At 40.4% G+C, this 26,009-nt stretch overlaps 1 protein-coding gene across 4 annotated transcripts in view; it reads left to right on the forward strand.

The window, feature by feature from the left end:
- The window catches only part of gbf1 (golgi brefeldin A resistant guanine nucleotide exchange factor 1), a 129,687-nt gene that overhangs the window by 73,782 nt on the left and 29,896 nt on the right, over positions 1-26,009 (forward strand). For 2 of the 4 annotated variants that reach the window (XM_074675201.1, XM_074675202.1), the window contains exons 5-20: positions 324-442; positions 727-835; positions 1,074-1,134; positions 9,165-9,219; positions 11,517-11,552; positions 12,458-12,605; positions 15,550-15,779; positions 15,976-16,144; positions 16,269-16,480; positions 16,721-16,819; positions 16,925-17,119; positions 19,907-20,096; positions 21,759-21,890; positions 21,977-22,065; positions 22,164-22,366; positions 22,457-22,580. In XM_074675201.1, coding sequence (XP_074531302.1) covers positions 324-442; positions 727-835; positions 1,074-1,134; positions 9,165-9,219; positions 11,517-11,552; positions 12,458-12,605; positions 15,550-15,779; positions 15,976-16,144; positions 16,269-16,480; positions 16,721-16,819; positions 16,925-17,119; positions 19,907-20,096; positions 21,759-21,890; positions 21,977-22,065; positions 22,164-22,366; positions 22,457-22,580 — 2,171 coding nt within the window. The remainder of the gene's footprint in view (positions 1-323; positions 443-726; positions 836-1,073; positions 1,135-9,164; positions 9,220-11,516; positions 11,553-12,457; positions 12,606-15,549; positions 15,780-15,975; positions 16,145-16,268; positions 16,481-16,720; positions 16,820-16,924; positions 17,120-19,906; positions 20,097-21,758; positions 21,891-21,976; positions 22,066-22,163; positions 22,367-22,456; positions 22,581-26,009) is intronic. The other 2 variants (XM_074675204.1, XM_074675205.1) reach the window with 1 other exon arrangement.

Raw genomic sequence — 26,009 nt, forward strand, 5'->3', positions numbered from 1 at the left:
AGTTTTTTACTCAACAGGACGACCAAGAAGACCAAGTAACTCGCTCATACAGCAGACAGTGATGAATAAGAGCGTTAAAGTTAGTGACACAGTTCACAGAGTCCAGAGCACGCAGGCTCTGAGAGGAGGTGTGCTTTTACTAGACATCACTGTCGTCCAGTAGAGACGTAAAGTCACTTTTGTCAACAACAGATCAGGTGATGACAGAGCATTTTATCAGAGCATTGTGTTGTTAGTAAATGTATAAAAGTTGCCACCTTTAACCTATGTTTCCTTTCATTTCTGACCCATTTACGCTCTTATCAACTCTGTCCTTTTTGTAGATGCTAACCATGAAGCAGCGGCAGAGGCCATTGAGAACATGGCAGACGCAGTCACACACGCTCGATTTGTGGGAACAGACCCAGCCAGCGATGAAGTTGTCCTAATGAAAATTCTGCAGGTACTCTTTCAGGTTGACTTGTTCAAACTGTAGTTTTTTTTGCTCTGTGCTGAGAAAAGTAATGTTTCAACAACATGTTTAGTTTATAAAGAACAGGTTTTCAGTTTCCCCAGGTTTCCCCATAGGACGGACATTTGTAAAACTTAGTGTGTGATTTAACCGCTGAGCTAAACTGTAGCCTGGGTAAAGTTTTTGAAATAGTATGGTGATTTCTCTGCTTTATTTGAAGTAAACTAACAGTCTTAGTGTGATTTTACCTCATCATCCTGTCATTCTGTGCCCAGGTCCTGCGGACTCTGCTACTGACCCCTGTCGGAGCTCATCTGACCAATGAGTCCGTTTGTGAGATCATGCAGTCCTGCTTTAGGATCTGCTTTGAGATGCGCCTAAGTGGTGAGTCACATTTAATTTCAACATTTTGGTCAAATTTAGAATGAATTGACACAAACTGTATCCATGAGTCTTTTTTTTTTAACATGGAACCTTCACAAACCTCCTGCACAAGTTTTCTGAGCCTCCTCTCTTCTGACTTTACTCTCTCATGAAACCTGTGAATGTAATGCTCCATGTTTTATGTCTCTTTGTCATCTGTTTTGATTTTTCTGATGAACATCCGTCCGTCTTTTTGTAGAGCTCCTCAGGAAGTCTGCTGAACATACACTGGTTGACATGGTGCAGCTACTGTTCTCCAGGTAAATAAACGTCTCTGTATGAATGTGTGAAGGTAATGTTCACATACAGCTTAAGACTCTGCATCCTAAAAGCATCAGCTTGAGGAGGTGCTGAGTACCTAAGGTCACTGAGTGCAGCTCATGGATGTTATAGATGATATAGAAAAGTGCTCGTCTTTTTTTTTTTTTTTTTTTTTTTTTACCTTCAACACATTTGAGGAAGGCATTAAAATGACCTGTGCCACTACACACTTCAAGAACAATCACTAAAAATAAGCAGAAATAAATTAATACCAGTCTACCACAATGGTTTTGTCCCCCTCTTGGTTGTTACACCCTCCCCTAAACCAAATTACAGGCTAGAGATAGAGGTCTCCCCACTACAGACATTTTATTTTGGAACAACAAAGCACAGCTGCAGCCTTCAAGATCCCCATCTTTAAGAGTCCTTACTGCATTCTGACTTGTTAAATTAAAAGATAATACAGTGATGCCTTGACTTACTATTTTAATTGGCACTGTGATGATGCTCTTATCTCAAATTACTTGTATGTCAAATCAGTTTTCCCCATTGAAATGAATTGAAATGCCATTAATCCATTATAGACCCCAAAAAACACCATTTTTATTACATATTCTCACAAAAAAAATAATTGTACTTACAGGTAATACTGTATAAAACACAATAAAACAGAATGTACTGTAATAAACTGGTTGTATTAAGAATAATCTTCAGCATTTACATTTGAGATCAGACAACTTAAAGATGCTGATGTAGGTGGAGAAGAAAAAACTGAATAACTGAATCTAATTGGCTGATTTTTGCCCTTTTTGTCACACTTTCATCTGCAGCTGTTTTCAATAAAAACCTATCCAGTGCGCTCTGTTTTATCCTGCATTGCAGAAAATTTCTAAAATAAGTTTGGCAAGTGTCATCGAATAGCGCCATCACACGCCAGGGGCAACTTTTCCTGGGTGTTCCTTTAGAATAGTTTCTGAAAGTTTTGCCAAAAAACTGCGAGCATAAATGTGAGCACAATAGTGATGCTACCACCGCGTGGTAACCGTTTAAAGTAAACGAGTGGGACACAGGATGCTGGATGGATGTTGCAGTGCTCCCTGTGTTGTTTGCTATGATCCGTAACCTGAATTTAAGCTCTTAACTCAAAGCAAAAAAGCGGCAGAGAGATATCTTGTGAAATGAAAAACTCATTAGTTGGCACACTGGTAAGTAAAGGAACTGTTGTATAGCATGACATAATATAATACGGTGATGGCCAACATTTTTTGAACACTTGTCATATTTAGAATAGAATAGAACTTCATTGTCATTGTAACAAGTACAGCGAAATTGAAGTCACAGCAGCAATTAAGAAAACAAAAGTAAGAAAGTGTATAGAAAGTGCAAAAAGGTTAATAAGAAAATAGATGATGACAGCTTGTCCATCATTCTCCAGTTCAGCCAGCCTCCACCTCCACAGGGTCCAGGACTGAGCTTCTTCAGTCATGCTCCACCTCTGTCTCCTGGATCCTGTCTGCTCACAGCTGTGAAGTTACAACATGGCGTTGGTGTCTGATGTTAGCTCTGTTAGCCATGTCTGTGAATAGCATGATGCTACTCTGCCTTCTGGTATTCCCTCTGTTGCTGGGTTAGTACAGCTAGCTTGTCCATCTTATTGGGGATAGATCTTATGTTCCCAATGTTGGACAGGTCCATGTTGTCACTTCTTAGCTCACACCTGAGAACCAGCACGTCATCCTCACCTCCTTCTCCTCACCTTGTGGGAAGACATCAGGCATTACACCAGTTAGCATTGACATGCTACAGGCTGCTAACGGTTGAGTTCACATGCAAACAATGTAGCCATGGTTACATGTAGGATCTCCAGACAAACACAGGAGAAGAAGTAGTAAAAATATCACTGAAGCCACAAAAAGTTTGTGTCCATGACCAACAATGAGCCATACAAAGTAATGATCCACTCCAAATACAAAGATTACGAAAAAGAGACGAAAAACATGACAAGAAACTGACAAAGAAGAGAGAGCTGCTGCAAAAGGCAGCCATAGCCAACAGGGTGGCGCCTAGCAACCAATCAAGAGGTTTCAGTGGTTTTGTTAAATTGGGTGTTTAAGTACCAATAAAACAAATGAAGCATCTACAGAGTCGTCATTATGCTCAGTATTATCATCATCATCAGACTTTATTTCAAGTTCACAAAGAAATGATTGAGGGCGAACAAGAATAAATATATTTGAGAACTTAAAGATTGAGAGTCCAGAATAACTAACATAATAAGCTAAGAAGTATAATCAAATAAAGCAGTCTGTATGGGATCAGAGGATTCAAATCCTGGTTGTTTTGCAAAGCGCTCTATGAGTTTGCAGCACTGATGCCAAGATTTTTACCAGGTTAGTCCTGACTTAAGGAACCACAGAACAGAGCTATCATAAGGAGCTTTAAGTTATTTTTCTTATAAAAAGGAACATTTAAAATAATGGACCCGCCCCCTTCAAGTCCAGACCAGGGTTATAATAGTTAACTAAAAATGAAAACTAAAATTTAAAATACATTGCAGTTAACTTAAAGTAATAAAAACTAGAAAAGAAAACAAAAACGATAAGTGAATTATAACTGTATCTTGTGTTCACAAAACTAACTGAAACTAACCAAAATTATAGACAAAATTTCCATAGTTATTGTTTTTGACAATATTAATAGGCTTTAGGATTTAACTTAATCCAACACATTTTCCTGACCAGTTTTACAACAGTTTTCGGCAGTTGTCAGCACCGTACGGCACCATCATAGCGACGTGCCGGGACGTGCTTGTTTACTGCACTGACTGGCTGTGCGCTGTGCTGCGATGAAACGTAGTGGAGCAATGAATCAGAGCATCTGCAATAGTTTAATTTCATGTGAGTCTGACTTTAATTGTTTTTGAGTCTGCCTTTATTGTTACAGAGTCCAAGTTTCTAATTATTAAAGCTCATTTATATTGTTTTATATAACTAATGCTTATATTACTTTTTATTTAATTTATGTTAACATTATTTTTATATAATTTATGTTTATATTTTTTATACTAAGTTTATATTATTTTCTTGTGTTTAAGGCAGAAGCCAACAGTTCAGTATCAGTGTTAACTGAGCAGTGAGCACTATGTTGGACTGGAAAATAAACAGTATTAAAAAATATTTACTCTGACCTTTTTGAATCCTGCACCTGGTTAATAAGGTATGAAAAAACTAAAACTAAACTGAAACTAAGCTAAAACTTAACTAAACCTAAGCCTTGTTGCAAAAATCAAAACTAAATAAAAACTAGAATGCCTGCTCTAAAACAAATTAAAACCAAACCAAATGAGAAAAACAATGTTAAAACTGACTAAAACTAAACTGCAACGACAAATCCAAAACTATTATAACCTTGGTCCAAGCCTCAACCTCATGCTGCATGTTTGGGTGAGTTTTAAGAAAAGTGGACGGATCTGTTGAACATTCAAAGGAAAGTCTTTGGATTTAGTTGCAGAAGTCATGGGGTAACATTAGTGCTGAAGTTCTCAGGAAATTTATCGACACTATCCCGGAGACATGTAACTGTAACTGCTGCAAAAGGTGGACAAACCAAAAATTAAAGTTAAATTTAACAAAAAAAAACAAAACAAAACCAAAGGACTCACTTCATCTGATGTTTGTTGTGCTCAGAGAAAACACCTGCATGTATCAGGATCATGATTTGGAGGCAAAAAGGGGTCAATTATTTCAGATCTGTCAGGTGTTTTAACATTTTTGTCCACAACTATGATTTAATATAAATAGATAGTATATTTCATTTTTCATTATTTTATGTTTACAGTTTTTAATCTCAACACTTAAAAACTTAAAATGCTGCTTTTAAGTGGAGGAAAGGCAGCTTTTTAAATCCCAAATCAGAAGTTGTCTTCTCGTGGAGGAAGAGCAGGACAGACTGCCTGTGCACCTCTCCATCACCTCTGGATTACAGATTTGTGGTTATCTGCATATATTGGTCCCTCAAGCCTCATTATTCCCCTCATGGCTCATGAATTTCATTTGGTACTGTGCACAGGGTCAATGGGCCACTGATTCACTAATGCCATAACATGATTTCTCCTTTGGCATTTAGCAGAAGAGCTCCTCTCTACCCATCACCCCCTACTACACACACACACACGCTCTCACACACACACACGCTCATTCACACCCAAACCAACCTGTCCAGATGCATCAGAGTGCCAGTCACATTCAGTCACAGACAAGCGGATGAGCCAATTGAGCTCCACATCCCGTGATCTGCATATAGATGAAGCAGGCCTCAGCTTCAACTGCAAAGCAGCCAGTCCCATAAATACTAAGAGGTATACCCACACACACATACACACTCACACACACATACATGCAGAATCAGCATCCCCTGCGATCCCAGACAGAAGCAATCAAGAAGATCAGCCACAAAAAAGAGGCTTCTGCTCATCTACATGCTTGGACGCACTCCTGCAGAGCAAACACAGCTCAAATTTATTTGTGTCGTTTTTTTTTCCACCCTCCTCTGAGGGCGTGTTGCCACTGAGACTATTTGATGCAGGATTTGTTGCAAAGTGATGGGTTAAAGTCCGTCCAGAGAAGTCCAGTGTTGGTTTTTGCCAAGCTTGTCACCATGCAGCGACTCTCCCTCCAATCATTCTTGGCTTCTTTTCGGTTTTACTGGCAGGACTCTTCGGTGGTTATCATGTCCTTTAACAGGAAAAGCTCAGCAGCCACAGCCGTTAACAGACGCATTCCTGCACATGAGCATGAGAGAGAAATCTAGAGAGGGTTTTCCACTTCGTCCCTCTGTTACTGCTCCAACACACACCCCACATCTTATTTTGCTCCGGCTCAGCCCCAGCCCCCCTTCCTGTCCACAGACCCAGGATAATAGAGATGTGAGAGGGTCTGGGCTACCCCCCTTTCCACCACCCACTAGAGAATAATGAGCCGCAGCTCTCCTCAGAAGGACTGGTAGATGGCCTGCTGAAAGTATTAGGCATGTTAATCTGTTGGACCCACAGATCATCTAATAATCGGGCCTGCAAGACAACACTCTATTAACGCTGACTTAATGTCAGGAGGGGGGCTGCTGGCTCCTCTTTTTGTTTGTCTGTGTGTGTGTGTGTGTGTGTGTGCGTGACTGTGGCTGACATCTAATTTTCCAGCAAAGCTCAAGAGTCCACAGAAAGACGTGCACATACACAAACACACACATACACACTCACACACACGCACAGTCACACATTCTTTGTGAGATTCTTAAAGAACAGCAGCCAACATTGCTCATCAAATGCTGCTCGGCTTTATTGGCTGGGTTTTAAATGCTGAGATTCCCACCGTGTCGTCGCCTCTTTAGCAGCTCAGGGCATGTTCGACTGTTCACTTTAATCTGTTTTCATTTAAAGGAAGGAACATCAAAGAAGTAATCACTCTTTAAACATGTAAATAAAGTGAAAACAGAACAGATTCAGGACACAAATCAATGGTGATCAGAGCTCTTTAAGTGGGTTTTCATTCCTTGAGGGTAAATTGGAAAATGTGGATTTTAGCTGAACCTAAACATCCAAAAACTCATAAAAGACTGTAGGAGTTTTTGTTGCATGAGAGAGATTTGTTGCCTTTGGTATAGTTTGCAAAGTCCGTTCTCAATTTGTCGCTGTAATGAACTGCTATAAACAGTAAGTGAGCACCCATTGGGGGCTGTTATAGCTTCATTCCTTTTAGGGGTGTACAGTATTGGAGTTTTTTGCCAATATCCAATATACCGAATATTCCACATAGAGCTGAAACGATTCCTCGAATGATTCGAGGTACTCGATTACAAAAAATACTCGAGTAATTTTCTCCGCCTTGAGGAATCGTTAAATTTAAAAAAAGATCAAAGAGTGGTATTTCAAATAGAGCTGAGGCCATAATAAGAGAGTTTTCAGACCCCTCAAGCTACCTCTTATACAAAATAGCAACTAGCAACAAATTTAGCTTCTTTTCTGGAGTTTGGAGACTAATGGGTCATTCCAAGAAACGGGTGCCATTTGGGTCCGCAACATTTGATGAGATGTACAAGGCACAAAAAATGTGTCAAAGTGTGTTTACAAATTTTGGAGCTACCAAAAGAAGTGCTCTTATTGACATGCTGTATCAGAAAATTCTATTTCTTAAAGAGAAAAAATTTCATTTGAAAAGTAACTGCTCTTTAACTAAACAAAAATGTATTTTTTCCGATTACTCGATTAATCGATGGGATTTTCAGTAGAATACTCAAATACTAAAATATTCGATAGCTGCAGCCCTAATTCCACACGTCATTCAGCTGATTACAGATACTGATATTTTTTCCACATATCTAAATGCAGAGATCATCAACTTTCTCCTGTATTGGAAGTAGTGTTCAGTATTATGCTACTCTTATCACATTTGTTGTGTGTTTTTCATTTCTTGTGCAAAATAAGAAAAATACTTAATACTGTGTACTGTTTATGACAATCACTTTCAAACAAAATGATGCAGAAAGTTTCATCCTACCTAAAACTCTCCCTAAGAAAACTACAACAAAACCCACAACCAGGGCAAATCTGGCCGATTTCACAAATGACAGTTATTAAACATAAACTCTGTTCACAGGGAACATGTGAGAAGTGGAACTGTACGGAAATGAAACCCAAATTAAATGAAATGGTTTGCTCTTTGATGGTAAATGTGCCTAAATGATTCAGTAACATGTACATCACAGACTGTTGCTTAAACTTAATTTCACTTAAAACAGGAGCCAGGGTTTATATTATATTATATTATATTATATTATATTATATTATATTATATTATATTATATTATACTATACTATACTATACTATACTATATTATATTATATTATATTATATTATATTATATTATATTATATTATATTATATTATATTATACTATACTATACTATATTATATTATATTATACTATACTATATTAAATTATATTATACTGATTAAAACATTAAAGGGGCCATGAGGAGTTTCTAAGTGATCTTGAAAAGGTCTCACTTCTAGGTATATGCCCTAACATAGCTTCCCGATCAGGTCGAGCAACACTGGATTGATTTACAGCACTTCCAAATTTCTATGACAACAGCTGATGAGTTTAGTAGAGCGAATGGAGATCTGTGTGTTTTTCTCTGCTGAAAACGATTTCTGTGATTAATTTTGTAGTGATGGTGGACACAGGAGCTCAACTGTCAGACAGAAAAAGAACAGGAGAGCAGAAGAAAGATAAATAAGAGTGAGATACAGTCCAGGCTAAAGGCTAACTCAGGAGCTAAACTGTTTGTGCTAATGTTGATTCCAACCCACAGTCAGCAGTTATTCTGCAGTGGTCTGTTCAGACTTGAGAGTCTATCAATAAAATGAAGAGTGAGGTTACGTTAGCTCTGATTGGTAGATGACTGGCAGGACATAACCAGGGTTCACTAACGTCACACGTTACAGACATGTCTTAGAGCACTGGGCTGTCAGTGCTACATATGGACAGCTACTAAACTACTGTTTAGTTTGCTTGTTGTAATGCTAGACTACAGATATGTCGTAGCACCTGGCTGCTAGTAGAGCTACATTTAGTCGGCTACTGGCGTACGATACAAACTCACAATGTTTGCTTATCATGTTTCAAACAACGGCGCTACTTAACTGCACTGATACCTTACCTCGTCGTGCTGTATCCAGTAAAAAGTTGTCTTGAAGAAAATTTGTGCTATAATTACAACAGATCCTCCTCACAGCATCTTTTAGTTGGCACAGTGTTTAGACTCTCTTTAAAACTTGTAGTCTGAATATCAATGGGTAAATAAGAATTGTAAATTGAAATCCTCAGAGAAGCTGTTGAAACCTACTAAATAAAGTGTAACTTTTAGGTTGCGGGTTCATCATTTTCAGGTTCCTCTACCTGTAAAAAAGGCAGAGTGTTAAAATGAGATTCTTTTTAGAGCCTTTATTTAAATGTGTTTTTGTTCTTGCAGACTACCACAGTTCAAAGAAGAGGCCAAGAGTTATGTGGGTGCCAACATGAAGAAGGTAACAGAAGTGACATGATGAATGTGAACTTAGTCTGCTTGCCTTTTCTCCATTTTTACTGTCATGTTTCCTCCATCGTCATCGTGCTGTTCTTTAGTTTCTGTCTGAATGTTGTGGTTATGCCTGTAAAGTAAAGTTTATGACTTATGATCATCATTTAACTGGCTCAGAAATGTGAAATCCTATCACAGTCACATTCTGTTAGAATAACTTCTGTACTCACAGCCTCTCTGGTCAAATGTCTGTCATTGGTTGATTTAGTGATGTAGAGAAAGAAAACCCTGTATCTCACACATTTATGCCTTATCCTGCTGCTGTCGCCTGTTTCTGACAGTCAACCCTCTGCTGGTCTGATTTCTGCCCTTTCACGTCAGACTTCCTTTTTAAAACTCTTAGCTTCACTTTGAGTTGCCCATCTGTCTGTGTCTGCCTCTTTTGCTTCCTACAGACCTCATCCTGTATCTTGGACACTCAGGATCTTATTTGTGCAGAGCAGCATAGAAACACGAGTCAGAGTGGCCTTGAGAGGGTATTTGACTGGCCGTGTGGTTCTGGCGTAGTGCACTGACATAAGCAGGTTTAGTGTGGCTGTTTGGTGGAAGTGCATGGTGGTGCTTTGGGTTGGCATTTATCTTGGCTGGTTTTCAAGTTTTTAAAAACATTTCATGAGTATCTATTTAGAAGCCAAACTGTGTCTTTTTAGTATCTTTAAGAAAAGCATAGAACGGCTCTGTTAAATTCAAGAGGCAGTGGTGTGTCTGAAGGAGGAGACCAGGGTTGATCCAATATCTGAGCTGATATTTTCACTGTTGCTTGTCTGATTCAGAAGAAACCTTACAAACCTTTATAAAGTCAAATTAATGGTGTGAATACACCAGATTTAGAGAAATGTGACAGAAATGCACACACAGGCGGCCATTTCTGTGCAATGCACTCTGAGTAATGAGGAAAAACAGCTGATTTGTTCTGGGATGAGCAGCAGAGCTAAATATGTGGGTTGAGTCCATGAAGTTTGCTTAATCTTTCCGGCCAATGCCAAAACAGCTTACTTTACTGTCGCAACTGACCTATGGCTAGGCCACGCCCCCTTCACTCACTCAAACAATGAACATTCAGTGACAGGCAGGTGTCACAGTAGGAGACATTTCACAGGATGCTGTTGATGCTGTCGGTGGGAGTCCATTTATTTGTGTTTTTGGTCAATTAAATATGGCCCCGTCTGAGTGCAGAGGAAACCGGCAGAGGAGCAGGGAGGGGTTGTTTGGTGCGAGCGCTCTGGGCTTCTGCTGCACAAAAACACTGCTGTAGGGGTAATTTCTGCCCTAAACCTTGTGATAGCACCCAACTTGTTCCATCTCGGAGTATCACTTTAAAGTCAACAGCAGAATAAGCTGTTTGGCATCGGCAGAGAAGATTTGGTAAATTGTTGAATTGTTCACCCACATACTCGGCTCAGCTGCTCATCCCACAAAATGCATGTTCCTTACAAACGTGACACCGTTTAAAAGCGATATAGCATTGCATTAGCATCTGCCTCAGTGAGACACAGGGGGACAGGGAGGACTTTGCTGCTCATGTTGGCTTTGTGCTGATATATTGGGTGAAATAGTAATTAAAAAATAAGCTCTTTGCCTGGCTCTCTGCCTCTTTTGCTCAGTACGGCTGGTTGAACTGGACATGCTGTGTCATAGAGCATTCCAAACTTTTTGTTGATTATGCTCAACATCCTGATAGTTTACACACACTTCAATTAAGTCATCGTCATGTGTGTGAGTTGGGTATGAAGATATAATAAATAAACACCTTTTCCAGCTAATAAAAGGCTGAGCTGTTAATTAACAGAAACAACATGTGATGAGTCATAAAGGTAAGATGACAAACTGTGCGTCTCTGAATGATTGTTCCAAGACGAGGCGTGAAGGTGCATCACTGAGACTCTGCAGCAGTTTGCTTTGTTGAGGAAAGTTGGTGACTCCTTGTCAAACCTTCACACCTCTACATAAAAAGATCATAAACCCTGAACATTGAGCTGTAGGCAGTTATCCCAACAGTAGTCATTGTTTGCATGCCCTGCCCGCCTGTTCCCTCACTGCCTGCTTGTTTGCTGGCTGCTCATCCTCTGCTGGTTAGAGCCTGTAGTGGCTGTGTCTGTGTCCCCTGACTCCAACTCTGTATGGATCCCAGCTTCTTTCCCATCATGCATCAGCGTGTTTGCTTGAGTGTTTTGTGTTGGTCCTACTGCTGACATGTTACCCATCACTAATCGCGGGTACTTGCCCACTCCCCTTCTCTTTGAGGCTTACAATATCTTGTGGAAAAACAAACGAGTGCAGGTAAGGAAGAAGATAATTTTCAGTATTTAGGCTGGAGAACCCCTCTCCCTCACCCCTGTCCCTTTATCCTTTTCTTAAACCCCACTAACCCCTCATCTGTAGCCTAAATCTGTCTTGCAGAAATAGTTTTAGATGTGCTATAATAAAGAAATAATCCAGTTACTGAGGAAGAAACAACCGTAGATGATTCTGCAGTCTCCATCCTGTTCATTGTAACAAGTCTGTGCTTTTGGATACTTCATTTTTTATTGAGTCATCTCTTGGGTTTTTTACCCTCATGTGTATGTCTCAGCTATCATGCCACGGATGTTTTTTCTGAGCTGTTTCAGCACAAAGAACATCTCTGTATTTGTGTTTTTTCTAGGGTCAGGTAAGTTAGAACAGATAGAGCTGAGTATCTGAGACCATCAATGGTTAATAAGAACAAGATACAAACAATCAGGCTGTGACGGGCCTTACAGAGCTGTGTGAAGTTATAGCACCGCTGTCTTTTCAGTGTACAATGTTCATTTGCAAATTCATACCATGCTTTTTCAGTGCTACGTCCCGCTGATCTTTGCTGAAGATGTTTATTATACAACAACGTGATCAAACAGGATGTTATCCATAGTACCCCCGCAGCACACATCAATCATCTGTCACAGAACCAGGGTTAATCAAGCTGCTGAGGGAATCATTTAAAATATTTTTTTTATTTATTTTATTTGCCTTATATTTGCGTTAAACAAGATGATGATTGAAGATTAAACCTGCCAAATTAGGATTGAACAACTGTGCTTTGTAGCATTAAGAGAAATCAAGCATCCTGTCTGATCAGTGTCTGAATCAGTCATGTAAGTGTGCTGGTCCAGTCCTGAGACTCATTTCGAGAAGCGTTACTCAGTGATCTGCTCCGTTTCCTCCAGCTGAAGATGCGAGCTGGTGGGATGAGTGAGTCATCCAAATGGAAGAAGCAGAAGCGCTCTCCAAGGCCACCTCGCCACATGGTTCGAAGTCCCTCGGGTCAGATGGACCCAACACAGACCAGTACCCTCAGCAACAACAACATTTCAGGTAAGAAACTGTCATCGTAATACCATCACTACACACTTTTCCCAAGATTTGACTCACAAGCAGTTTCATTTCCTGAGTTGGTAACAGTTTTGCTTTTATTTTGAAAGGATGCAAAAAGTACTTCTGTTAGGTGGTAAGATTGTACGAGTTAAAGGTAGGGTCGTTACTTATAAGTAAATACACTTAAACTGGGCTCCACCTCCTTGGCTCAGTGCCAGCGGCAGCGCACACCCACACAAGCTAATCACTGATTATTTGACACATACCTGGTTAGCAGAAAGCCAACTCGCATCACTCTTCGCCCCGTGCTGCTCTCCAAGTTCCTGACAGCAAGTCATAGTTGAGCCAAGCTTCCCCTCTTTTCTTTTTGGAAAAAGCTTTATCTGTTTAGCGTTTCATTTCACTTTATTTGGGTTTCTTTTTCTTTATGCTATGTCCACTATCACAGCTGCTCGGGATAAATTCTTCTACTCACTAATCAACATGCAAAGTCACTTGTGCACTGATTGGTTGAGGTAGCCACGTCTACTCTCTGCCCAGAAACATCCCGACACCACCAAAAAATAAAAAAACAGGCAGAGGAGGGGGTTGAGGCAGACATAGATACTAACACATATGGAAAGGCCTAGATGTGACGATTGCGCAGGATTATTCCTGTAGAAGTTGAAATTTTATTTTTTAGGAAAATCCTGCCGACCCCACCTTTAAAGCTAAAAGAATAAAAAAATGAACAAATTTGGATTTATTTGTTAAGTATTTGCAGATGTGGAGCCAACTATAATAGTTTATCAAACGTCACTCCTAGACAGATAAAGATAAGAAAATAAAATCTTCAGGAGGATGTTAAGGTATCATGTTTGTGTAAGAAACAGCTGATGATTCCTTGAATCTTCACCTGCTGCCATAAAGTCTAAAGAAACACAACATCTAAAGCCTGAAGCTCCCTCTGCTGTTTTTAAAAGGTTTCAGTACTCCTTTTTCAACTACTGGTGTCAATTGCCTCTCATGTATCGTACTGCTTGATTATAGCATTAAATTATAGGTCGCATCAGGAGCTGAAACTAATTCTTTGATGATAACTAAGACTGAATAAAACACTACTTGTGGTGGAGTATTTTTACCTTCTGTTATCAAAGATTAAAGCTCTTTCACTGAGGACATTTTATCACAGGCTGCAAACCTTACCCATCAATCAGCTTTTTCAGTCAGTCTCAGGATTCTAAACTTAACATTAGTGTCTGGTTGATTATTTCTGTGTTGCAACTGTAACTTTTTTTGTTTATTTTTCTTTTGAATGGAGCCACATTTGTCAGGAACATGCATTTTTGGGATGAGCAGTAGAGCTGAGTACTTGGGTTGAGTGCAGCATCTTCTCTCCCAGGGCCAAAAAAGTTTCTTCTGCTGTTGCCATTAACTCTTGTTTGGAGCTCCTGGTACCCCCAAAGGTACCCACTTGTGGGATCAGCATCCAATCCACCAAACAAGAGTCAACCACAGAAAGAGTTGTTTGGCATTGGCAGAGAAGATTAAAAGGGACATATCATGCTGATCCCTGATTTAATACTTACATATAATATAATCAATTTGAAAACAAGACCTTACACCCCCTGAATTTTCAAAAAATGAGATATTGTATTTTTTCTGATATCCTAGAACAAGATTTGATGCCTCTGAAAATAGGGCATTGCCAGTTGGCCGCGAGATTTCGACCTTCATGATGACACGAGGATCCTTTTTTTTATTGGAGTAATCTGATAAAGCAGCTCCTCCTCTGCGATGTCAGTTAGTCACACAGCCGCCACCGAGGGATACACCCACCAAGAGCCGAGTATAAATACAGCTCCCTACCAGCTCTGACTGACTTGACTGAGTGCTGGATGCAGGGACTCTGCTCTGCTGAGCAGCTTGGCTTTACATGGTGAATTAGCAGTTAAAACATTGTAGTTTTAGCAGACGTCGTAATACTTGTGAGACTGTGATATTTGCATGCTTGTTCTGACATGCACTGTGAACCTGGACCACAATAATGCTGCGGTAATAACATAGTGAGGAACTGACGGTAGAGGCGATCTTTAGACTACACTTTCAGCATGATGGATAAAACAGACAGAGAAAAGTGAAGGAGCAGGATGGAGTCCTGTTATAGAAATAGTTTATTGGTGAAGTCTGCCTATATTTCCACGTATAAACTATACATGTTACAGTACCGCTTTGACTCACCACACTGAAGCGTCCAGAGATGATCTGTGTCCAGGTGGATTTTCTTCCTCCTGAGCTGCAGAACCGTCCGGGTCTGACTCGGGGTCCAATACAAAAGGACATATCCTACACTCTGCCATTTTATTAGTGCTATCAATGCCTTACGGTGAAGTTTTGGCAAACAGCAAACTCGCTCGGTCTGCCCCATCCAATATGGCAATTTTTTAAATACTGCCATGCTGCAAAAACTGCCCCCTGGCTCTACCCCCTCCGCCCCTCTGATAGAACTGACCAATCAGAGCACAAAGGGCTGTGATGTTGCGAGGCTACTGGAGGTCATTCTCGAAACGGAGCATTTCAACGAGATCTTCAGAATGGCCTAAAATGAGGATATTGAGAACGCTATTGTGGGGCAATGAAGGAACTAAATGACTTGTACTGAGGGCAGAAATGCTTTACAGGCATCCTAGTCTGGCATAGTGAAAAGGAGAAACAAGCATGATATGTCCCCTTTAAGCAAGTGTTACATTAGTGTTACTCTGATACTGAGCTCTGTTGCTCACTCCACAAATTTTATCTTTCTAACAAATGTGGCTGTTTTTTTTCCTGTGAGGACACATTTATTTAGAAATTATCAAAACAAATCTTGAAACATTGATGCTACTTCTGAAATGACAGGTAAAGTTTTACCTTTTGCCGTTTGGGTGAATCCCAGAAAACATAATGTTTGTCTTTCTTCCGTCAGGTGGCGTCTCCTTCATCGAGCCAGGCTTGTCCACCTCTAGTATCCCAGCTTCAGACAGCGCTGGATCATCCATTTCCAGTCCTACAACCACAGACAGCGGCCTGGACACCTGCTCCAAAGCCACCTCCAGGGAAGACCTCTCTGACTTGGAGAACTGCAGCTCATCAGCGACCACCCCGGGCGCCACCACCACACTGGCCTGTGGTGAGCCTGGCTCTTCAGACGCTCAGGTACAGGTCTTTGTAGAGCCAACAAGACAACCAAGGATTGTGTCGTTTTTTTATTATTGAAAACTTTTCAGATTTTTGCGTTTTCTTTTTGTAAAATTAAGTCGTACTTTTGTGTCTTTGAGCAAATATTTCTCGTATTTGGTTTTAACACTCTGCATTGACTGATGATGAGTGTCTTCTTACCCTTTGTGTCCAGTCTGAGGGCAGGCTGGCTGAACCAGTCCAGTCCACCTCAGTGGAGTCCATCCCAGAAGTTTTGGAGGACAAAGACTCTGTCACAGAGCAGTCAGACAGCGCCTCTGTCCACGATATGGACTACGTCAACCCTCAAGGAGTCCGGTTCACACAGTCCACACAAAGAGATGGTGAGGAGGATTTTAAAGAGCTCACAGGCTTCATGCTGCTCCCGTCAAAGCCACGAGCAAATCATGCTCATAGTTTGTCCTCAGCTTTTACTCAACCTGCGCCCTGTTTTTATCTCCTCTCCAGGAGGATCCCTCATTCCTTACGGCCTACCATGTCTAAGGGAGCTCTTCCGCTTCCTGATCTCACTGACCAGCCCTCATGACCGCCACAACACGGACGCCATGATGCACATGGGCCTGCAGCTGCTGACTGTCGCACTGGAATCAGGACAAATCGCTAACTATCAGTCTTTACTGGGACTTGTGAAAGATGAGCTCTGCAGACATCTCTTCCAGGTAAAGACTGTTTGTTGTTGAGTTTTTACTTGGTGAACACATTTTTCCTGAATTGACAGAGAGATACTTTCAATGCTCGACACAGATTGAAACTTTTCATAATTTAACACAGAGCTGAGGATCTGCTCCGATGAGACAACCACATGTTTAAGACTAGATGATTTTTTCAGAATAAGAAATCAAAATCTTATGCTTCACATAAATATAAACTCTAATCCCATTGTGTTGTTGTTGTTTCAGTTGCTGAGTGTGGACCGTATGAACCTGTACGCTGCCTCTTTACGAGTTTGCTTCCTGCTTTTTGAAAGCATGCGAGTCCATCTGAAGTTTCAGCTGGAGGTAACTGAGAAACCAGAGACCTGTTCTCTGAAGTCAGTCTTTGGATGGATGGTTAAAGTCGTCCTGTTAAACAACCATTCATTACCCTGTGTGCTGAATTTGCAGATGTATCTGAAGAAACTGATGGACATCATCACGTCTGAGAACATTAAGATGCCTTATGAGATGAAGGAGATGGCTCTGGAGGCTCTGGTCCAGCTGTGGAGGATCCCCAGCTTTGTCACTGAGCTCTACATCAACTATGACTGTGACTTCTACTGCTCCAATCTGTTTGAGGACCTCACCAAGCTGCTGTCAAAGGTATTGATCAGTCCAGGCACACTGATGATGAAGATTTCTGATGCCCTTTACATGAATTATCATGGTTGTATTTTTGACTCTGTTTTAGTTGGATAAGCAAAACTTTAAGTGTTTTTGCTGCTTTTTCTCATGAAAGAGATAAATGAAAGACAGTGGCCCTCATCTATCAATCTTGCGTGGGAATTTGCGCAGATCTGGGTGTAAAAATCCGTTTATGGCAACGTTTGCGTGTGATTCATGAAATGTGCGTACCTGGGCCAATCACGCCGTACGCCTGATCAGCTGTTGATAAATGTGGTGGCTGAAAACAATCATAATTTACATAACACGCCCCTAAATATTCAAGGTTCAGTTGGCCGAACCCACGGAATTCACAAATTTACGGCATTAAGGGGAAAAAGGGAACTTCTCCATGCCAGTGATCGACAACGCCATAGCAACAGAGGTAGAGAGGAAATGACGCCGCATTGTTTGGCAGTCAGAAAAATAGAGCAAATCAGAAAAAAACTCACCTGCAAGGAAATCACTGCAACTGTAAGCAGCGTGGATGTGAAAAACTACAATACAACAGAGTTTTAAACATTTAATTTACACATCCTTCGTCTATACCTTGATTAATTAATCCTTGATGTTTGACTCCTAGAAGCCACAATATTATTAATTGTTTCTGTTCAGGTCCAGAAACGTGGAAAGTTTTCTTTTAAAAATGTGTTTGAGCTCTGAAAGAAGCTGCAGACTCCAGCCTGAACCTGTCATAGACTGAGGAGGAAGAGGAGCTGAAGTGTGCTGATCGTGCGCAGTTACGTACGGGTAGACCTGAGTTTATGATTATTCATACCACGAGACGAGCTCATAAGTTGTGATCTCGTGTAAATAAACCTCCTTTGTTATGAAATTGAAACTGAACTTTTTCGCACACAGTTCACATTTATATGATAACAGACCATCTTCATCTTCACAGTGAATCCTGTAATCAAACAGCTTCCTTAAAAAAATCTGTTGTAAAAGTTTGATCCAGCGTCCTCTGGATGTTCTCTGCGGAGACTTTATGATGAACACGGGAGTGCATTAAAAACTGAAATCAGCCTCTTTTTTTTTTTTTGGTAAACTGATAGAGGAAACATTTTTTAAACGTAGAAATCAGCTGACAGCTCACGCTGCTCCTTCATAACGAAGTATTTTATAGGATGGTGGAATAACAGGGAACAGTTAGAAGTATTCTTGGAGTCATATCTAAATCAAGGATCTAAATATTAATCTAAGGACATCAGTTTTTATTTCTGAAAATGTTTTGTGCTCATATGATCTAATAATTCTCCTCCACAGAGGGATTTCCCTCGCTGCACTCCGCTCTCCACTGATATGAAACTTGCGAACACGAACTCAGACCTGGCGTGGGATTTGAGCGTACCCGACGCCCACATTCAGATTGATAAATGCTGATCTGTGCGTGGAAAGGAGCATGCACCCATTTTCAGGCGTACGCATGTTTGATAAATGAGGGCCAGTGTGTGTTCTTTTACTCGCTCTGGCACATTGTTTATTTCCGGTTTTAGCTTCATCAATCTAGGGCCATCTGCAATGGATAAGCCAGAGATCAGCAAATCAATCAGGATGGAGTAGATCAAGCAAAGATCAAGTATTTGACTTGGCTAAACAATAACTGTTGGTCTTTCTAAAAAAGAAAACTTCTCAGCTTGAGCTGCTGGAATACTGACAAAAACCAGAAAGAGACTCTATTATCCTAAATCTAAAGTCTCTGGCTTTCAGGCTGTTTTAGAATTGATTAGAAAGTTATATTATTGGTTCTTCAATCTCTTAATGGTCTTGCTCCTTCTCATTTATCAGATTTTATCATATGTGGCTGTGAGAGTGCTCAGGTCATCAGGGAGTGGACTTTTAATTGTGCTGAAGGTCCAAACAAAGACCCATCATGAGGCAGGATCTAAAAACACAAATCCAGAGGATCTATTAAAAAAATTCTAGACTGAGAAACACATTCAAAGAAGTCTCTTTTGCAACAGCTTTAACTGACAAACAGGAAACTCACTGAGCTCCACCAGACGAGGAGAAAACAGCGCTGCAGCAGCTGCAGAAGCTACGAGGCCTTATCACTTTCAAGTTTTCAAAAAGTAAACTGACAATTTTTTTGGTACGGAAGGTTTGTTTGTATGGCAAATGTCATAATTGGATAAAAGAGATACACACTCAAGCTCAAGCAAAGTGAAACTAGAAGGGGAAAAACAAAAGGTTTAGATTTAAACAAAAATTTTAAAAAAAGAAAAACATAAAAGTTAAAGTTCAGAGTTGTGCAATACAAAAATATTAATTTGATGATTTTTATATATATATATATATATATATATATATATATATATATATATATATATAAAAGGCAGCTGTTAAAAGGTGAGTCTCCGTCTTAGATTTAAAGGAGCTGTTTAGTTTTGACTTTTGGGACAGAAAGCAGACCTGGTCCAGACAACCTGAACCATCTTTAGGGTTTTTTCTAATCTCTCAGAGTCAGTGAAATGTACAGCCTCTCTGTTTTTAAATGCATGCAGATCGTTATTTAGTCTTCCTACAAACTTATCTGTGCCTCAGCTGCTATTTAAAGATTTCCTTTAGTTCCTTCCTTGTTGACAGTTTTTCTCACAGTCAGCTGGAGCCTCCAGAGCCTGGTTTTCTCATGTTTTTTTTTAAATAGCATGGTTTCTTTAACTTTCTTCGACTCTGTAGATAATTTTGTTACTAATAAAATCCATCATTTCCCCTCTGTCTCCCCAGAATGCTTTCCCAGTATCAGGGCAGCTCTACACCACACACCTCCTCTCACTGGAGGCTCTGCTCACAGTCATCGACAGCACAGAGGCCCACTGCCAGGCCAAGGTCATCAATAACACCGCCCAACAGGACCAGGCTGAGACGATGGCAGAGGGAGAGGGTTCAACCAAAAATGGAACAGATGCTTTGTCTGGTAAACACATCCATAATTCATCTCATGTTTACTGTACAGACTTCAAACTTTAGGGACGCAGACCCTTGGTTGCTTCACTCAGTAAACAATCAATGGACTGAAGCTGGATCGGTAGAACAGGTGCTCCACGGTCAGACGCTCCATGCACTGATCTAGGCCTGGGCGATATGTCGAATATATCAATTAATTCAAATTTTTTCTCCCTGCTGTTGCGTACCTTTTATACCGCAGCAAGCGCTGACTCCGCGTGTGTGCAGCGTGATTTAACAGTTCACTAACTAAACAACAGAAACCTAAATGTCATAAAAATGTTTGTGTGCGTCTTTGAGACCCAGCACCTTGATGGACACGTTATAGTCCGTATCAACAGTGCAAAGAGGTTGATATAAACTAGACCTCTCGTCAGTGAACGTTCAAATCCCTTTCCTCCAATATTCTGTTTTCTATCAGTCACTTTTCAGGAGTTTGTTTAGATCTTTGACTGAAACATTTACAAAGCCGAGACCCTTTTAGGTTCACCTGCAGATTATTGATGATGTGATTGACACTCGTAAAACCTGCTGCTCTTCAAAGTTATACTCTGATCATTTTGAGATTTAGACAGTAAAGAAATATACATTAGTTTTTCTCAGAACATCCTCCCTCTACCGAAGAAAATCCTCTCTTATGGTGATTTGGATGGATCATGATTTGTGAAAGTAGACTGCAGGGTGGGAGATGGGATGACGATGGGCGATCGAACAGAGCGGTGCTGCTCGGACAGACATGACTGAGAAGTTGTTAAACTTTTACCTGGGGGAAGCTGAGTCCTGTATTTCTCTGGAACTCTCTCTATTCCACCAACTAAATCCTCCATTCAGCATAAATCCATCCGCTGACAAACAGAGCAACATAACGAACCAGCATCGAGGTGCGATCTGTCAAGCAGGGGCGGACCAGACTTTTTAGACTGGGGTGCCCTGACCAGGACACTGACTTATGCAGGGAGGCATGAAATTTGTGAGCCTACACTTGAATAAATAGCATTTATTTTTACTTATTTGTTTGTATTAAAATTAAAGGATAAACAGGCTACAGCCTTAAAAAAAATAAAACTAGACAGAAACAAAGTGGATTTTTTTTAATCATTTAAAAGTAGAATATAACTGAACAGTGCTGTAGTGCACTGAAACAGTAGTGTACACACTTTTTCTAGCAGTATTTTTAAATTTAAAATGTACAAATTGGTGCAGCTTTCACTGTGAATGTAAATAAGTCTGCCTCCTTTAAAACTACAAAGTGGAGTTACTGAAACAGAAGAAAAGCTGAAAATTCAATTCAAGAGTCAAAAAGAGGTTACTTTTATTAAGTTTAAGACAAAATTAAAACAAAACTGGTTTTGAGTTTTCTCAGTCATATGTACTTATTGTTTTTTGGAAAAAAAGGAAAAAAAAACATCAAAAAATCATAAATCAAATTTTTTGTGAAAAAATCAGAGATTTTATTTTTAGGCCATATCGCCTAGCCTTTCTCTGACCATAGGATCAGTTCATAGTCCACCATAAATTTATTGTCTCTCCCCACATTTTGTATCTTTCTCAAGCTGGTCTATCAAATACAGGCAGAAAGCTCCTCACACATGTCAGTAAACTACTCGTTTGACACGTTTGTCCTTGTCTCCAGATCCCAACAGACTGGGCGGCACCAATGGACTTCAACAAACCAAGACGGCACCAGTGTGTCCCCCGACCAGTGGACATCTGATGGCAGAGAAAATGAAACTGGGAAGACAGGATCAGGGAGATGTAGAAACCAGTGAGGCTTTAACTTTGAAGACTTTTCTCGAGCATTGTTGATGTAAACTGTTGGTCAGAGATAATCATGTACTTGTTTTCATCCAGCTGAGAAGAGAGCCCCCAAAAAGCCTCATCGTTTCACAACCTGCTCACCAGACTCCCAGGAGTTGCTGGACATACGCACAAAGAAAAAGGTAAGAGCTGGTGATTGTTCTGGACTCGCTTTAGCATGAAACGAAAACATTAATATATTGAATGAAATCCTCAATTTACACCCTTCCTGTGTGTCCAGCTGCTGATCACGGGTACAGAGCTGTTCAACCAGAAGCCCAAAAAGGGAATCCAGTTCCTGCAGGAGAAAGGCCTCCTCAGTGACCCCATCGACATCAACCAGGTGGCCCAGTGGCTCAGAGAAAACCCCAGGCTTGACAAGAAGATGATTGGCGAGTACATTAGCGATCGCAACAACATGGAGCTTCTGGATAGCTTTGTCAAGTATGATGCAATCCAGTCCTCAGCATTGAAAGATCATTTTAACTGATTGCTTTTAGGGGTTAATTCACTAATGGGGATCTTGTTTTTCAGCACATTCACCTTTCAGGGGCTTCGTATCGATGAGGCCCTGCGACTCTACCTGGAGGCCTTCAGGCTCCCTGGAGAAGCTCCGGTCATCCAGAGACTCCTGGAAACATTTACAGACAACTGGCATGTACGTAAAAAATGTCATCACTCCTGTAGAAGGCTCAAACTGTTATACACTGTTATACAGTCTGCATCAGAAACATTTTAAAGCTTCAGACAAATCGAGAACAACAGTTTGGAAGTCCAAAGCTGTTCAAACTGGTCTTGTATAGACTTGATTAGCAGACCGTAATCAGTGCAGTATCAGGATGATGAGATTCTTGTTCCAACTAATTACAGAATCCAGTAAGTTTGAGCTCTGTGTATTATTTACCAATGAGGTATCAACACTTCAGTGTCTGTAGAGTATGGAGAGCAGAAGCAGGCAGAACACAGCCCTTTGTTATTACATCCAACTCCCATCATTGGTAATCTGAAGATTATTTGTTTCCTACTATAAAACGATATTTCCATTCAAGAGGAGCTAACAGTCTGTTTTAAAACAAACATTTACTCTGAGACACAAATCTGCTTGATGCTGTTTCATTAAAGCCAACCAACGTTTAGATTTCCTCATTTCTTTGAATGCATCTAAAATGGTGGATCCACCTCCATTCAGAAAACAAATAAAGAATAGACATAGAATAGAAAATAGAAAATACTTTATTTATCCCCGAGGAAAAACAGGAGTCACAGCAGCAATCAAGAAAACAAAAGTAAGAAAGTGTATAGAAAGTGCAAAAAGGTCCACAGGACAATAGATGACGACAGCCCGTCCACCACTCTCCAGCCCAGCCAGTCTCCACCTCCACAGGGTCCAGGACTGAGCCTCCCCAGCAGTCTGTTCAGTCTCAGTCTCCTGGATCCTGTCTGCCCACAGCAGGCGAAGCTCCTCTAATGTGGCGCCGGCGTCCGATGTCAGCTCCGTCAGCCACGTCCGTGAACAGCACGATGCCACCGTGCCCTCTGGCAGCCCCTCTGCCGCTGGGCTAGCACGGCTAGCTCGTCCATCCCACCGGAGATAGATCCCACGTTCCCAACAACGATGGATGGAAGGACAGGTCCACGTCGTCACCTCCCAGCTCACACCTGAGAACCAGCACGTCGTCCTCACCTCCTCCTCCTCACCTTGAGGGAAATCATCAAGCCTTACACTAGTTAGCATTGACATGCTACAGGCTGCTAACTGCTAATTTCACATGTAAACAATGCAGCCATGGTTAGATGTAGGATCTCTAGACAAACACAGGAGAAAAGTAGTAAAAATATCACTGAAGCCACAAAAAGTTTGGACCAACAATGAACCATTCAAAGTAATGATCCACTCCAAATGCAAAGATGACGAAAAAGAAACGAAAAAAATCACAAGAAACGGACAAAAACGAGAGAGCTGCTGCAAAAGGCAGCTACTTGGGCAGCGCCTAGCCTAATTTTGTATTAGCGAAAGTAGCCTAATATTGTATAAGTAGTTTGCGCCGCCTTTGAGGATAAACCGGACAAATCTTGAATTTTTATAAGTCTGCGTCACAATAGTTTCTTTGCAAATTTAAGACCTTTCTTTTGCAGATCTATACCTCTGAAGTGAGTCAGAGTTGGCCTTCTGTGCCACTTTTATTAAGATGAAAATCAAGATCTGTCAGGTCTGTCTTCAAAAAAGGATCACTTTTATGTGGGACTTAGATTAAGCCCTATTTTCACAGGATTAGTTTAAGTGATTTTAGAATGTCCCCCTTACATTAGCTTTTGATGTGGCGTGGGATAAGGGAAGCCTGCACACAACTTGAAGTTACTCGTGTTCCTGGTTAAAAACTGCCAGTCTGCAGCAAAGCTTTCCATCCTTTCCCCCCAGATTGTTTGGTCTCTCTCTGGTTTTCTGTTCATACAGTACAACTATTGGACACTTCTCATATGGGTTTTGGAGCTGTCCAAATATTGTACTGTAGTTTATTTTATCTGTTGTTATCATGGCTATGTTAGCCTAATATCCCTAAGTGACATTAAACTAGTGGTGAATTCTTTTTTTCACAGTTTTAGTTATGTCCATAAATTAGCCTTTTTACCTATGACATAAATCTAAAGTGCTGTTACAGCCTTCATCTAAAACGCCCAACACTTTCTGAATATTTTGTTTGCAGAGAATGAGAGAGAAAGCTGCAGATACTGTTTTAAAAAATATTACCATGTGAACTTACAAAGACACCGATTTAGACTGGGTTACCTTTATCAGAGGACCTATGAGTGTCTTGAAATATGGTTTGTGATTTGTTCTGGAAATGTTATTTCACAAATAATGGACATGCTCAATTCGCGAGGGATTAAAAATAAACGTTCACCACAGTTCCTCTAAAACTATCAGGGGTCTTTAGGTGAAATGTATCCTGTGTGAATGGGCTTTCTTTGTTAGCACTTATCTGTCATTGATAGTTGTCCAGCATGAAAGTCTGCCTGACATTATCACCTTTCTTAATTCCTTTATAACTCGTTAGGGGCTGAAAAAGACCTGTTAGTTTTTGACATACTCAGCACTAAACTAACCTCCACATTTAGAATATACTGATAACTTCAGAAACAATCAATTATTTATCTCACATCTGCACACCAGGAGACTTCCTCACACCCAGCTGCTTTACAAACCACAACATTCATCTTCATTCAGCCCAGCAAACAGAGAGCAGTGTCATACTCTCAATATTAGAGTAGTTGGATGACATAAGTGTTAAGGCAGAAACACACACACATTCACTCAAATATTGTTTATATATATACACATAGATAAATATACACATATATATATATATACGCACACACAAGGATGGACAAAGGACGAACTAGACTCTGGGGACATTTGACTTCTGAGAATAGCAGGAGGATCCATGTGGAAAGTATTCCTAGTAATGTCCTTTTCTTAGACTGCTCACAAACACAGGCCTTGAAAGAGTTGATGAGTCATTTTAGTCGGTGACTCTGTAAATGAGTTTTCCGCTCTGTGAGTGCCACTGGAATATCAGCCGCGTGTGCAAGGTCAGGTTCAGTTCAGATTCATGTCAGGGGAGCTCTGCTTATGTAATATAGGGTGAAACACTTCTTTAGTGGGTTCAAACCATTGTAGAAAAAAAATGGATGTCATCTTGTTTAGCTAGAAGTAAGGTCTCCACAGAAACTGCTCCCCCTGGTGGCTGGCTGCTGTAAAGGAAAAAAAATCATCTCTCCAGTCATTCCAGATGGGCTGTGGTCAAACTTTAAAAAATTATTATACCTTGTAGAAATGTTTCTCACGTCCAATTGTTGTGGTGATTTGAAGATATTATTGGGCTGTCTTGTATTCAAGTTCTCTTTTTTCCTGAAAAGTTTTGTTTCCACTAGTTATATGAGGTTAAAAACATGGCTTTACGTAACGTTTAAAATATGTCGAGAGGTAGAGTCAAGAAGTGATTAGACTCCCCAAAGAAAAAAAAAAGTATTATTTTTATCACCCAGCTCCACTTAGATTCTCCCAGAATCCCTCATCGTTTCTTCT

This window comes from Halichoeres trimaculatus, unplaced genomic scaffold (assembly GCF_033239565.1).
Source record: "Halichoeres trimaculatus isolate MK-OKI-2021-1 unplaced genomic scaffold, fHalTri1.1 fHalTri1_scaffold_8, whole genome shotgun sequence".
Taxonomy (NCBI): Eukaryota; Metazoa; Chordata; class Actinopteri; order Labriformes; family Labridae; genus Halichoeres; species Halichoeres trimaculatus.